This window comes from Phyllostomus hastatus, unplaced genomic scaffold, assembly GCF_019186645.2.
Source record: "Phyllostomus hastatus isolate PE091 unplaced genomic scaffold, TTU_PhHast_1.1 phas_scaffold_216, whole genome shotgun sequence".
Lineage (NCBI taxonomy): Eukaryota > Metazoa > Chordata > Mammalia > Chiroptera > Phyllostomidae > Phyllostomus > Phyllostomus hastatus.
Genome location: NW_025334018.1, coordinates 23,009,647 through 23,024,513, shown reverse-complemented (window position 1 = coordinate 23,024,513; position 14,867 = coordinate 23,009,647). Strand labels below are relative to the sequence as shown.

The 14,867-nt window shown below is 56.1% G+C and overlaps 1 protein-coding gene and 1 long non-coding RNA gene across 2 annotated transcripts; one reads left to right on the top strand and one right to left on the bottom strand.

Annotated features, from left to right (window-relative positions):
• Window positions 1-727: 727 nt before the first annotated feature.
• On the bottom strand, window positions 728-8,458 carry GMNN (geminin DNA replication inhibitor). The gene is made up of 7 exons (XM_045816829.1): window positions 8,256-8,458; window positions 6,729-6,786; window positions 4,830-4,907; window positions 3,813-3,951; window positions 2,755-2,837; window positions 2,163-2,273; window positions 728-1,133 (listed from the first exon to the last, which is right to left on the bottom strand). Exons 2-7 carry the CDS (start codon window positions 6,777-6,779, stop codon window positions 984-986), a joined length of 612 nt encoding a protein of 203 aa, XP_045672785.1. The 5' UTR covers window positions 6,780-6,786; window positions 8,256-8,458; the 3' UTR covers window positions 728-983.
• Window positions 8,459-9,185: 727 nt separating this feature from the next.
• On the top strand, window positions 9,186-12,517 carry LOC123804441. Its single transcript, XR_006783161.1, has 3 exons — window positions 9,186-9,387; window positions 10,477-11,184; window positions 11,695-12,517. It is a non-coding gene; the product is annotated as an uncharacterized LOC123804441 (long non-coding RNA).
• The last annotated feature ends 2,350 nt before the right edge of the window (window positions 12,518-14,867 follow it).

Sequence of the window (14,867 nt, the reverse complement as noted above, 5' to 3'; positions counted from 1 at the left end):
AGAATCTTTTATTGGATGTTCTTGCTATAGATTAATGACAGCTTCCGCTTTTTAAGACTTCATTCAGGCACCGGAGTAAAATAAGAGGGAGGCGTCATCTCAATATTGAAAATAAGGGGAAAAATCTGTAAGGACTAAGAACCTGCCTAAGGGGGAATCCTTTAACCTTGACCTTGCTCCTTGTGGCCACTCCCTACTGGGGCCCTTGCGTGCTCCTCACAGAACACGTTCGGTCCCAGTGCTGCATACTCCACTGTCCTTTCTTTGGGAGGACTGAAGGGAACCCCCAGTTAATGTCACGCTGCTCTTAATTCTTGCTCCTCCTGTACATGTATGCTTTCTACCGTATCAAAGGGGCCACAAGTGAACAGAAGGCTCTGGAACCCCCGGCTCTTCCTGCGTCTCCGCACTGGACTTCACCTGCCCCCCCATAAGCGTCCCAGGAGTCCGGCCGCCCTGGCCAGCGGGGCCTTTGCTTCCCACTCAGGTACGTGTGCTCACCTCCGTCCTGACTCCTCGGGAGAGATACCCGGGAACCAACAGTCCCCGCGGCGAGTTTGGGGTAACGACCAGGCTCAGGAGTGACACCTCAACTGTTTCAGTCTAAAAAGGGACAGGTGCCAATTCATTCTCTCCTCGTCTCCTCCGAAACAACAGGAACAGAAAGAAAACCATAAAACCACATAGATTTTACTTAGATGTCATTTTTCCAAAAAGCACGCAGTGCTCAAAAGGACACTGAAGTTTATTTATCACACACACAGGTAGTGTCTGACATCGAGAAAACGTTATTTACATAAAACACCACAGAATAAAAATACATAGTATTTGTACTTTGATACAACATTAGGGTCCCGGGATTCAAACGAGGAAGTTTGATCTCAAGCCTGCAGTACGCAGGCATCTGCGCTGCTACAAAGACCGGCAGTGGAGGTGAACTTGAACTTGGCTGGCGTGTTTCTCATGTCGAATGCTCCTGACCCTCACGCGCAGGGCGGCTCCGTGTCTGGGAAGGGAGACACGGCTTCCGTGGCGCAGCCCTCGGCCCCGGAGTCCTCGCCAGCCTCCCCTTCGGAGTCGGAGTCCAGACTCTCTGGTGACCCGGAGTCAGCCAGGCATTTGCTGTTCAGTCTCTTAAAGAATAAACCAAAAGTTTATCGTAACGGCCTCCAAACCCACGTCCCTCATCAGTACGCTGAAACTACTGACCTCAAAGCCCCAGTGAGGTTCTTCTCGTGACGTCTCCCGATTGAGGGCCCCGCAAACCCAGCGTTCTGTCCGAGTCCCCACCACGCAGGCAGGTCGTGTTTCAGCAAAGTCACACAGCGGCTCGCCGGCTGCTGGGCCTTTAAGGCACTGACACGCTCGCACACGGAACCAGCAAGCGCTGCCCGCGGCGTGGGGCCAGCCGCCCGCGCTGCCGACTGCCGTGGACAACCCTCCCGGGCACGTGAGGCGCTGCCGCGTGTTTCCCGACGCAAACCTCAGACGCCCGAGTCCGCACGGCCCGAGCGCGGAAGCACCCCAGTACGCGGCTTCCTTTGGAAGTCATCAGTCAGCAAGGTGCTTTTGTTTGCAAACATGAGTAAGTTTAAGACTGACTTTCTAGGTGAAGGCTGGTAAAGTAACAATCATGAGACTAATTCTTACAAACAAATCAGCCTTTTCTGAATCTTAAAGAAAGGTGAGACCACCAAACTTACTTAGTGTACCAATGGACAGTTTTATAAAAAACAGTACCGTCACGCTGGCATTAAATTAAAAACTGTCTAAAAGTCTGTGCACTGTGAAATACAATACCTTCCCGCAACCTCTCGGACACAGGTAACTCTGGGTGCATCCCCGCAAGAACACCGATGATCTCCTGCTTCACGATACTAAACAGCGCCTCGCCGCTCCCGGCTGCCACTGTGGGTGCGGACACCCCCTCTGGCTCCCTACTCCCCTCGCACACCCACTCGCAGACCCTAGCGCCCCCCTTGCGAGACGAGGGGGGAGCCCCAACAGGATGCACCGCCCGCTTCACGCAACAGACCAGCGGGCCGGGCGGGGAGCGCGCGCCGGGCAGGGCCGCCACACTCCGGCTCACCGGAGGGGGCGGGGCGGGGCGGGGCGGGGCGGGGCGGGGCGGGGCGGGGCGGGGCGGGGGCGGAGACACCCACCTCCAGCAGCTCCGCCATGTACTGCACGTGCTCCGCCACTTCGGCCAGCTCCCTGTTCTCCTTCCTCAGGCGGGCGATCTCCTGGTCCTTCTGCTCGATCTCTCTGTGAAGCTGCAGGACGCGAACAGGCTGGGTGCTCCGCAGAGCTCTGCGCTGCGGACCCGACACCGCCCTCCCAGGGGGCAGCCGGCGGCCGCGCCGGGCAAAGCCCTGACACAGGCGTTGTCCTCGGCTCCCGCCCCACAGGCTCCGTTTAGTGTGACAACCCTGGTGCCACCAGTCGCCCGGCTGGCGCCGCTCTTCCCAGGCCGGAATGAGAGCCAGTCTGTGCTGCTCCACCCGAACGGACTAGGCAGCACATGGAACACGGAGATGGAAAAATGCGCCCCAGCCGATGCGGCCCGGTGGGCTGGGGCGTCGCTCCATAAACCAGAAGGTCGCGGGTTCGATCCCTGGTCAGGGCACACGCGAAAGGCAACCTTTCTCCCCTACATCCGGGTTTTCCTCCCTCCCTCCCTCCCCCTCTCTCTAAACTCAATACGCATGTCGAGTGAGGATTAAAAAAACGGCACAAATTCTTTTAAGTGCTTACTTTCTCGTTCTCCTGCAGTGCTGCATGGAGAGCATTTCTCCGTCGCTCTGCCATTTCCTTCCAGTACGCAGAGGAGGGGTTTTCTGAAATAAATGGGCGCTTCATGCGTAACCGTGAAAACCACCACTGCTCCATGCGGCTGTAACAGCCCCGGCACGTTTGCTATTTAAGAAACAATTTGTAATCTTGGGAACACCCATTTTTATACACGTAGAGTTAGAAAACTGGGTCCACTCTTTCCTCTTTTCATTTCCCCCCACATTTTAAGGATCCCCAGACCGTCCGCCGAGGGCCTGTCGTTCGAGTTCCGTGTCCCGGTGACACGGACTGATCGCTGTCATCCGTGCGGCTGCTGTAGCAACCCGGAGACACGGGGTGGAGCTGCCCGTCTCCGCGTGTGACCCGAGGGTCCCGTGCCCCCGGCGCCGACCGCTGCAGACCCGAGTGAGGCCGCAAGCCTGGCAGCCCACCCACAGCACGCCCGAAGAGCTTCCTGGCGCCTGCACAGCCCCTCCCCGGCCGCTGCCCCTGCGTAGTCGGCCCTGCTGACCTTTCTCCTCGGGGTCCCCCAGGCAGGTCGGAGAGAGCCTGGGGGGCCTTGCGGACCCCGGTCCGCTTTGCTGCGTCTCCACTCTCTTCACCAAGAGCAGCACCCATGGCCTTCCGGAACGTCCAGACCCGCCGCCGGCGTCCCCTCCGGCGCCTGTCACGCCCCAGGCCGCGCCTCCTCGAGCCCCTCCCCCCCCTCCCCTGCATTCGACTTCCCTCCTTCAAGGTCACTCCCCAGACACTTTTTTTTTCCTGGAAAGACTCGTATCCAAGATGCCACATCAATCACGACCCTTCTCTCTTCTACCTCATCCACATCTGGATCTTGGGAAAAAGTACGACTTGCTCAGATTCAGTGTCTGTGTGTGTACAACCAGAAGAAACAGTACCAAAGCGTTCCAGGAACCGATGTAACCAACCGTGCCCCCAGCTGCAGAGGCCGTGGGCAGAATTCCTGACGGCGGCGTAACAAGCAACACCGACCTTCATCACAATTGCTTCTCTCCTACCTGTGACCATAAGGTCAAGCGCTTCCCGGGCGACCCCTCCGGCGGCGCTGGGCTCTGCGATCGCAGCAGCCCCAGGGCTGGGCTTCCTCGATGCCGGCTGGCCGTCCCCGAGTTTCGCTTTGGACAAGCCCTTCACCAGCTGCAACGGAGACACGCACGTCAGTCGCGTTCACTCCGACCTAACGCACGAGGTCGCTGGGGGACCTGGGCGCAGAGCAGGCACGGCTCCTGAAGACCGTGTGCTCGGGAGAAGGGAGAACCGCGGGAGGGAGGGAGGCATCGCTGGAGTCCAGGGACAGAGGAAAAAGTGAGGAGGAGGAGAAGGAGGAGGAGCAGCCATTGGTTAAGAGCAGAAGGTAAGAATATCAGAAGAAAAAAGTCAAAGATGGTGTAGAGGGCAAATATAACTATGCAGAAATTTTTAAAAGAACATACAATCACTTTAATAAATTTGTTAGGAAATAAAAAAGCTAGCTGGGTGGTTTTGTCATTTGCGTATGAAAAATGGAGCGCTCATCTATCTGTGTCCCGCTGACATCTTCGGATTTTCCTGAGTAAAAAATCACAATTTAAAACTCTACCGAAATGTGTAGGTGTATTTCATAAATCTCATTTGCAGCAACTGTTCTGATTCAGACTCAGGTGTAAGGCTTCACTGAAATCGTTTTTCTTACCGAAATAATTCGGCACCACGGAAAGGCAGAATTTCCCACCCGCAAAAGCCCAGACACGTTCGCCCGTGGTTTTGCCACTAACCCCCAGAGGTTAACGGAGGAGCCCACCTTTCCGTTCTCACAACGCCCAGACACTCTTCCCGCAGGTTAATTCACAACATGTTACGGCACCTCAGTTCTACCAACATTACGTTCTACTGCATCGAATCTGAACTTCCTCGGTGAACAGTTAAAGTAACAGCCCCTCCGGCGGGGAAGACGCAGTGACCGTTCTTCCATCACTTCCCAGCGTCAACGACCCAGGGTCCCTGACAAGGGGGCCCGCCCCGGAGCTCCCACGTACCTCGTTCTCCCGTCCCACCAGGGGCCCAGCGGTGGAGGGCTGGATCATCTTCAGGGTCCTCCTCGGGGTGGGGCTGCTCTGCAAGTCGAGAGAATTCGCGCCTGGTCACTGAGTGCCGCATGGTCACTCAAGCCCTGCTCAGTGCAGCAGGAGAGAACACTAAGACCTCTGACACGGGGCGGGCAGAGCAGGTTCACAGCCGAGAGTGCCGGAAACACAGTTCATCTTGTATTATAGCTTACTAATTATTCCTGGATTGTAACTTACTAATTATTGCATTGTTTTCCATACAAACAACTGTAAACCTACCTTTGCCCACCCTGTATCTGGTCAGCTATATATATATATATACACACCTACGTGTAAACAAGACATCGGTTTAACCAACTGAACACACATTTCCCTAAAATTATAATACAAAATAAATAAAATTATAATAAAGCTGGAAGAAATTCTAAGAGTGCATCATATCACCCAAACGACAGGTGTGTGGTAAAAACGGACAAAGTAGGTAAACTGGGGGGGGGGTGAATTATTCACACTGCAAAGCACTTCTTCCCCCAATCATCAGGACCGCCACCTGACACATTCCCCTGCATCACCGAAGGAACGCAGCGTGAGAACACGGCTCACACAAAGCCAGGAACAGCCCCCCCCCCCCCCCCCCCCCAGCAGCAGTCTGGCGAGAGGCCCGCTCGCTAGGGGGCAGCACACCGAATGCTGCAGGGGGCCCATGTCACTGTTTGGGGAAAAGACAGCCCCCCTTGTAGTATGCAAATGCCCCCCTGCCTGTTTCCTGCTCAGAAAGCTCTCTCTAGTTTTGCCAAAAGTCACTAGCTTTTCTGCCACCACGGGACAGCAAACACCGCCGGGCGCTCAAACAAGGTCAGCGGGAGCGGGACACCGGAGCCGCGTGAGAAAGCGGCTGGCTGCCCATGGCCCCTCGAGAGCCGGGGCGGCCTTCCCACGGTCAAGTTTCTCCTGCTGCTGCTGATCTCACTGCTTCATTGAAGAACAAAGGCCAGCTACCGTGAGAACAAACACCACCCCCGCATCTCAGACGGAAGGTAGATTAGCCCACAGTCTCCGCGCGAGTGGGAACAAACACAACGCTGGAAGCTTCCTAAGACAAGACAGTTTCCAAGATTTAACTTGTGTAATGCAAGCTTCATAGCCTCTCTCCCCCCAAGTGTAATACTGCTGTTACCTCTTTCTTTATGCAGATGATGCACTGGAATCACAGAGTCATCGCAACCAAAGAGGTCCTTCTATATGATGGGCCTTCATCTTTTTTAGAAAACAATGTGAGATTCTGTGAACCTTTCTTAAAAAAGCACCCAGGAGCACACTCACCCAGAGTGTGGCACACAGTGAGTTACCAGGGAATCCGTGAGCAGGATGAGGAAAGTAATGACCAGCACCATCCTGTTTACAGAAGACCCCGCGGAGTGAGCGCACTGAGGAGCGCCGGCACAAACGGGTTCGGCAGGCTCTCGGGGTTCGGGGCGCAGCAATCAGTTGGGCTTCTACCCGGGGCAGTTAGCACAGGGACAGTGTGGAAGCCACTCCCCCCACGGTCGCATTAAAAAGAAAACATTTTAGGGGGAAGATCAGCAGAGGAAGTGTGAAGCCCAACACTCCGAAAACTACACGGCGCGGCTGAAAGAAACTGGAGAGCGGAATAAATGGGAAGACAGCCCATGCCCGTGGAGCAGGAATGTTAACACTTATTTGACTGTAACCAATTTTTTAATGGTTCTCTGCTGTTACTTTCTTCTGGCCAAAAATTAAGTGACTTAAAACTGGCAGAAACTACAGCCAGGTTAAATTGGGCTAAGCCACATTCAAACACTCGTGGGCCTATGCTTCCCCCACGGAGGAACGTGACCTGCCACATACCTTCACGCGCCCGTGGGTCCCTTCTTGCTTCTGCTTCATGGCGGGATGCATGGTGCACCTGGGGACACAAAAGCAGAATGTGGTCTGTGCCTGCAGGCGGAGCTTGGACGTTCACCTGTGCTGGGTGGAACCACATTTCTCGGCCTCACCAACCACTGAAGTGACAGAAGTCAGTAGTGACCCTTGAAGTCTGCATTTTACACAAGCACTCACGCAATAACTCGGGTTGGAAAACTGTGTATGTTCTACACAAATGCACAAAGCCTTCTGGTGTCCTGGGCGGAACACGGGGCTCTCAAAGAGCGGGGAAATGTCCCAGGACAGGAGAAGCTCAGACAGCTGGGGACGCCCAAATCAGTCCCAGAGGGCAGCACCCCAACTGCGCCCTTTCCTGTGTGTGACCAGCTCGGCTCTGGCAGTCACTTGTTAGCGGCTCAGCGTGCATGCTTTTGCACCTGTAGGAGACACCCCCGGGAGCCGGGAAGAGAGGGCAGCAGATAAAGGGACAGGTAATGAGGTTACTCACACCACTGAGCCCACCCACTGAAACCTGACCCATGGCCCGCAGGCTCGGAGGGGGGGGGTCTCCACATGATCTTCCCCCAGTGCAGACTCCCCGCACGGGGGCTTTCAGACTTGGACTGTGACCCACTGTGTGCACACTTTACCGTGTGCCCTGGCACACAGACGCAAACTACAAAGTTCAGGAGATGCACCCGATTTTCTATGCCGTTTCGTGTGAAGCAAATGCTGTTCGGCACCCACTAGGATGAGCCAAGGTGACGCGTTCCAAACTGCGGGTCGCGCGGCCCGGGACCCCACACCCATTCGGTGGATCACCAACAATTTGGAAAAAATAACTGATCAGAATGAAAATGAAAAGACGAGAAAACGTCGGAGTGCAGGGCATGCGAGGACCTGGGTCTGCTTAGTGAATCTTCCCAAGCAGCCGGATGGCTGCGTCTTGAACTGCGATGTAAGTGTGCTTGCGCCCGTGTCCCATTACAAACGCTGGAAGCCGCCGATCAAGGTAAGTTCAAGCCTCCACATGTCTGTCGCACTCCCGTCTGCAGCCTGGCGACCCACTTGACTCCCCCGTTCTTTTCAACTAGATTAAGGACGTCGGCACAGGCCTGGGTCCACAGAAATTGCTGACACACAGGGGAACCGGTGTCCCCAACACCAGTGCCGCTATTTAACCGGGGACCAGGATTTGGCGACCTTCCCCTGGAGCCCAACGTGCGCCCCACCCCCTCCCCCGCCCCGGATCACCGCCAGTCGCTAGTCCAGAGGGTGGGCGTTCCGTCCCGCCTCCCGACAGTCAAGCGCGGGGCAGAGTCCGGCACCACGCCGGCCGCAAGGCCTCCAGTCCCCGACCCACCGGGGTCGCAGGGCTCCCACTGCGGGCGCCAGCCAATGGGGAGCGCGGATAAGGAGCGCGCCAAAATCGGCCCAGCCAATGGGGCAGCCTCGTGCCCTACCGAAAGCCCCGCCCGGCTCCAGCCACAGTTCCTAAACTCCACTTACCGCTGCTCCGCGGAGTCCCGGGAGGGCCGATTCCGGCGGGCGGGAACGCGAGAGGGAGGCAGCCACCACTCTCACTCGCTGAAGGGAACCGCTCAGTCCTGGCCGCGGCGCCAAGCACAACGCCCCCAGCCGGACAGCACCCTTCCCCACCGCAGCGGAGCAGACGCGGCGCGCGCGCGGCTGGAAAACCTCGCTTAATCGGCGCGCCCGCCCCGACGGTCACGTGACCCCCCCAGGGGTGGGGCCCGCCCAAGTCCGACCAATCGCCACCCGCCTTGGCCCCGCCTTGGCCCCGCCCCTGCCTGCGCCGGCGCGGTGGGCTCCGCGCGTCTCTGCGAGAGGAGGTCCGGGCGTTTTCCCGGGCCCTGACCTCGGACCGCTCGCCGGACGACCCTGCGGAGCAATCAGAGCTGCCTCCGCCCGCCGCGGACACCGGCGGGAGGGCGTGTCGCGTCCGCAGTGCGCGGCTCCTCGTGTCTGTGCGCAGCCTGGTTCCGCCGGCTCCCCGCCGTGGGCAGAGCCTTGACGTTCGGTCTTCTTGCATTTTGACTCTTAGGGGTCGGGCCGCGCTCGGGCACCGCTGCCCTGCAACTCGGGGCGACAAGACCTCAGCCCTGCGGCCGGCTTTTCTTGCCAGTCCGCCAAGTCCTCCCATAGCCACCCTTGTGGACGTGGTGCTGTAAGGGGTAGGGGAAAACTTGGACCGTGAGGAAATAGGAACCTCGCTAGCTAGAGCCAGGAGGTTACTAGGTTAAGGAACAAACATCCTGCCTTCCCGCCTTGGGCAAGAGTGCTTGGTTTGAAATTCCCGCGCGCGGTCTTTGTAAGCGAATTGCTAAGTGCCACGTCTGCTTGTGTAAAACGCTTGCTTGCCCGCCCCTATATAAGGACGTAGTTGTAAGCTCTCGGCGCGGCTCTCGTTTGCAGCTCCTTGTGGGCACCGTGTCGCTGGACACTTTGGGAGTTCGCCCCTGCGCAGGTTAAATTTGGCCAATAAAGTAACATCCTTGATACCCTGAAAGTCTCCGACACTTGTTCTCGCGTTTGCTGGATGCTACATTTGGAGGCCCCAGCGAGATCGCCCTTCTCGGTGGAGATTCGGTTCGCAGACTGGGCGGGCAGCTCGAGCTGAGTAAGTTTTTACCGAGGACCCTCTTCCGGTTTCTGGTTTCTGGGCTCCGGAGCAAATAACCCTGAGGCAGTAGGTGGGGCTTCGCCGGTAGCCTACCCAGGGACCTCCAGAGGCGGGACGCCGCCCCTGGAATTTGGTTTTGGGAACTAAGTAGTGACCAGTCACGTGAGGTTCCCTTCCCCTTTGCGCCGCGCCGCGCTGGAAATATTTGAGCGTGTGAGTGAACGTGCTGGTGAGTGACTGTGTTTGTAGCCCCACGGGGAAACCTACGGGGCATGAGAGGGCCCTAACCTGCGGATCCTGTGTCCGATCCTACGGCATAGCAGCTGGCAGTCTAACCCGGACTCTGGTCGGGCAGCCTTAGCCAAGGTCGACATCACCTCGAGAGAGGGCAGGCCAGGCGGGCGAGCCACTGGGTTCTGTGTCTCGTTTTGTCTGCGCGCTGTGTCACAAGTTGACTTCTGAATGACATGCCTAATTCGAGTGTGAGGGATATTGCCTTGTCTGTCGCCTTGCTGGTTTGTATTATTTGTCTCTTCTCCTGTCTCCCGGACCTCATCAGAATGGGCCAGCCTTTATACCTGCCACATCACAGGAACTAGGCAGGAAATTGGGTGTTAAGTGGAAATTACATTGTATCTATAGACCGCAAAGCTCAGGACAGGTAGAAAGAATGAATGGGACTCTTAAGGAAACCATAATTAAATTAAGGGAGGAGACCGGCGAAAACTGGGTGGAGCTACTCCCTCTTGCCCGTTTGAGAACACGGTGTACCCCTTACTTGAAAAAGGGGACACCATATGAAATCATGTTGGGACAGCCAGTACCACTTGTGCCCCGACTGACCACTGAAGAACTAGAAATGTCTAATCATAACTTTTTTTTAACATTTTATTTATTTATTTTTAGAGAGGGAAGGGGGGGAGAAAGAGAGAGAGAGAGAAACATCCATGTGCGGTTGCTGGGGGTCATGGCCTGCAACCCAGGCATGTACCCTGGCTGGGAATTGAACCTGGGACACTTTGGTTCCCAGCCCGCGCTCAATCCACTGAGCTATGCCAGCCAGGGCTTAATCATAACTTTTTAAAGTCCTTACAGGCACTGCAGCAGATTCGACGAGAGGTGCGAACCCTCCGACAGGCAATCAAGGCAGAGAAGACTGAAGGTGCCGAACTACCAGAAGCACCAGAACCTGGACAGTGGGTGTGGACCCTGAACCATAGGAGGGGCAACTTAGAGCCTCGGTGGCCTGGACCCTTTCAGGTATTGCTAAGTACCCCCTCCGCAGTTCGGGTGGCTGAGAAACCCTACCGGATCCATCTCTCCCACACCAAGCCAGCCCAACCTCCCGAAGACAGCCAGCAAAAATGGCGGGTCAAACAAAAGCCAGGAGAACCCTTGAAACTCACCTTCTCCTCTGCCTAGGGCTGGTAGTGTCCTGGAGTTTAGCCAGCTCCGGCTCGGGACGAGACAAACAAGACTGGGTTTTAATTAGAACTGCTGATGGTACAGTGATTGCCACCAATGGGACATGGGAAAATGCTCCAGTCTCCCTAAAAACAGACTTTTCTAAGTTCTTTGCCGACCATTTCTGTGACTCTGATGCAGCCTGGCGGAACCATGCCTCTGAGGACGGGCCTCTCGGGGATAACCTCCCTTCGTCCTACACACTAGGGTACGGAGCCAGGTGTGACTCAGCCCTAAAGAATAGAAACCTCTGGTTTAGCCCCCATTATGGATGCCCTGAGCCGCCAAGAGGACGACGCCGAACTTGTGGGTCCCTGGATGACTATTATTGTAAGGCCTGGGGCTGTGAGACCCTGGCTAAGACTTGGAGCCCAGGAGGGGGGCGGGATAAGCATATCGCCCTCAGCCGGATACCACGCCAACCCGGCAAGGGAAGCTCCGAGTGTGCTGCAGATAACTGTAATCCAACAGTTGTCACCGTCCTCAACCCAGGCGACCCAGAATGGGTTAAAGGAAGGACATGGGGGCTAAGGCTGTATCTTGCGGGCCCTGACCCAGGGACCTTCTTCACCGTTAGGAAGCTGCCGACTCGGCAGGCCTCTCCTGAGGGGGCCGGGAAGCGGGCTGCCCCCTAGGCCGGCAAGGCCAGTCGTCCCTCCTCCGAGTGGGACTGAGCAGCCAACCGAAGAAGAGCTAAGAGGGTTCCTCTACTAGTCCCTGTTGTAGCCACTGTCAGGGTGACGGGGTCAGCTGCGGTGGGAGCAGCAGCTTTCGTGTCAGGAGAAACCAGCCTCAGACAGCCGTCCCAGATGTTTACCGAGGACATCTCTCTCCTTCAAGGTCGGGTAACATATCTCGAGCGTCAAGTGGACTCCCTAGCAGAAGCAGCTCTCCAAAACAGACGAGGACTAGATCTCGTATTCCTCAAGCAGGGAGGACTTGGTGCTGCCTTGGGAGAAGAATGCCGTTTTGATGCCAGTCATTCAGGAGTAATAAGGGAGAATATGGAGACTTTAACCAAAAGACTCAAAGAGAGAGACGGAGAAGAAGAATACTCCAACTGGTATGCCTCTATATTTAGTACTTCCCCATGGCTAACCACCCTTTTATCTGCACTTGCAGGACCCCTTCCTTTGCTTCTGTTATTAGTTACTATGGGGCCTTGCATTCTAAATAAAGTCATAGCCTTCATTAAAGAAAGAATAGAAGTAGTAAAGCTGATGGTCCTACCTCAGCCCTATACCATTATTCCTAACGATGAAGAGTCAAGGGTTTGACAAACCCCAAGAGAAAACGGGGGAACGTAAGGAGTGGGGAAACACTTGGACCGTGAGGAAATAGGAACCTCGCTAGCTAGAGCCAGGAGGTTACTAGGTTAGTGAACAGACACCCTGCCTTCCCGCCTTGTGCAAGAATGCTTGGTTTGAAATTCCCGCGCGTGCGGTCTTTGTAAGCAAACTGCTAACTGCCACGTCTGCTTGTGTAAAACGCTTGCTTGCCCGCCCCTGTATAAGGACGTAGTTGTAAGCGCTCGGCGCGGCTCTCGTTTGCAGCCCCTTGTGGGCACTGAGTCGCTGGACACTGTGAGAGTTCGCCCCTGCGCAGGTTAAACTTGGCCAATAAAGTAACATCTTTGATACCCTGAAAGTCTCCGATATTTGTTCTCGCGTTTGCTGGATGCTACAGGTGCAACGGACCCACCGGCGTCCGTCACACTTACCGCAGGTGTCGGGGAAGCCTGCATTCCCGTTTCCTGACTCCTCGTTCTCCTGCCACCCCGCGCCGCTTTGAGCACGTGCGCTTTGCCCCCTCCTTGCCCGCGACCCTGGTGCCTGCCTGCCACCTCCCTCCCCGGCCCTCTTGGCAGCTGAAAATGTACAAAGCATAGTAGGACGACTCTGGCTTTGTTTGAGGAAATCTAAATTCATAAAGGACACCTCAGAAAACCGAGTTTCCAGAGTGAGAACGGTGACAAGTGTGAGTACCATGTCCCTCGACTTTGAAACGCCAGCCAGTCCACATAGGGACTCTGACGGCCCGTGTCACCAGCCAGCAGGCAATGAAAAGGGTCACCGACAAGAGCCCAGATGGGTAAGCAATATTCGAGAGTACATAAAAAGTTACATTCAGGTCGTCTGCTCCAGGTAAAGTGTGAAGCAAAGTTCATGATGGTGCTGTTCCTCTCCGGAACTGAAGCGCCAGGAAGGAACGTTGTCTTCCACGTGAAATCGGTGAGCGGGGCAGAGGGCAGAGTCGAAGGGTCACTGTAGTGGACAGCTGGCGGAGCTGGGAGGGAACTGGCCATTTTCCCCTCCTGCCCTCACACCTGAAACAGCAGCTTACCAAACAGTATCCATGGCACACAGTTCCGGGGAGAATGTGTTACTGCCCACTAGGTGGCAATGCTGTCTGACCTAACGCAGAACTTGAACTTGAAAGTTCATCTAACAACCGGTATGCTGTGTTGTTGACTCTCTTACCTACTGGGCAGACTCGACTTTCATTAATGTGTGTCCACAGTAGCATTCTTCAGACTTTCAGTAGCAGAGAAGAAGAGACCCTGTCTCCCTGCACAAGCACTGACACCTGAATGATGAAGAGGAGAGGCCAGGCAGGCAGGTGGGGTGGGGTGGGGTGGGGTGTGGGGGAGAGCTCCAGGGCCGGGCAGCTGGCACAGCTTGGGGGGAGAAAGAGCATCTTCCTCCCCCCTGCCCCCCCCGGGGGGGCCGATGCCTGGCACACAGCAGAGTCAGGTTACACGGACCCTCGCTCGCACAGTGCGACCTCGAGCAGACCCCGAGCTCCGGGACAGGCGCCAACTCTGCAGCCCGCCTTCCCCTCCCCCTGGCAGCCACTGATCTTCCCACCGTCTCTGTGGTTTCGCCTCTCCCGGAATGTCCCAGAGTCGGGATTGCACAGCACGCAGCCCTTTCAGAGTGGCTTCTCTCATTTAGGGAAGTGCATTCGGTGTTCATTCCACGCCTTTTCACGGCTGGACAGCCCGTTTCTTTTCGGTGCTGAACAATGTGTCGTTGCCTGGATGGACCTCAGCGTCTTTGCAGTGCGTCGTTTAACACACGTGATTTTACGTAATCGTGAAGGGACGTGCACAACAGAATGGCCAGAAAGTAAGTACGGAAAGAGGATTTTCTGTCCACAAACTTTGACCATATACGAGTAAAATAAAATTATTTTAGAAGTACAGTACAAACAAGGGGGAAGTTCATGAATCCTTTTGTATTGTGTGTAAAAGATACAATTTAGGAAAAAAGAGAGAATTGCACCACTGATGTGGTCTGTTCTTGAGTCATTCTCCAGTTTTAAACAATGCATTAAAAAAGAAGAAATGTCAACTGTAAAAGTTTTACTCGAATTCAGTGACTCTTTCCAGTGTGAGCTCAGATGTGTACTTGCGGAACAAAACTAGCGCACTTCTCAGTGTGCGCGCGCTCACTGCTTTCAACTTTGGACAGACAGCCATTCCCAGGGGTCGCGCAGAGGGTGGCGGGATGGAAACGAAGCCGGGGTCTGCATCTCGGGTTTAAGAACGCAGGTACAGTCCTGCAGGGGCTGGAGACCGGGCGGAGGCCCCCCGGGACCTCCAGGGACTCTGTGGGAAGCTGGGGCCGCGGGACGCCTGCGGGCTGGGGGGTCCTCCGCGCGTGCTGACGGCAAGCTCACGCGCCCAGGGGCACTGGGCGGTAGGCGGCGGCAGCGGCGGCGGCCCTTGGAGCTGGCCGGCAAGTGCTGGTTTCCCGGAAGGGCGCTGCACAGCGCTGCCCTGGTCCGGCATTCGGGGGTTAAAAGCAGGCCCACTGAGCGGTTTTGTTTTGCATGGTTGCAGTCCACACACCCTCACCTGGCCCACCTGGTGGCCGCCGCCCCGCGCCCTTGGCAGGCCTTTGCGGCAGGTCCCCTAGTGGCCCCAGAAAGGCCAGAGGAAGCGGAAGGAAAGCAAGCCTGCGGGAGGAGGGGCAGGGGCAAGGCCCCCGGGAGGTAAGGGGAGCAGGGTG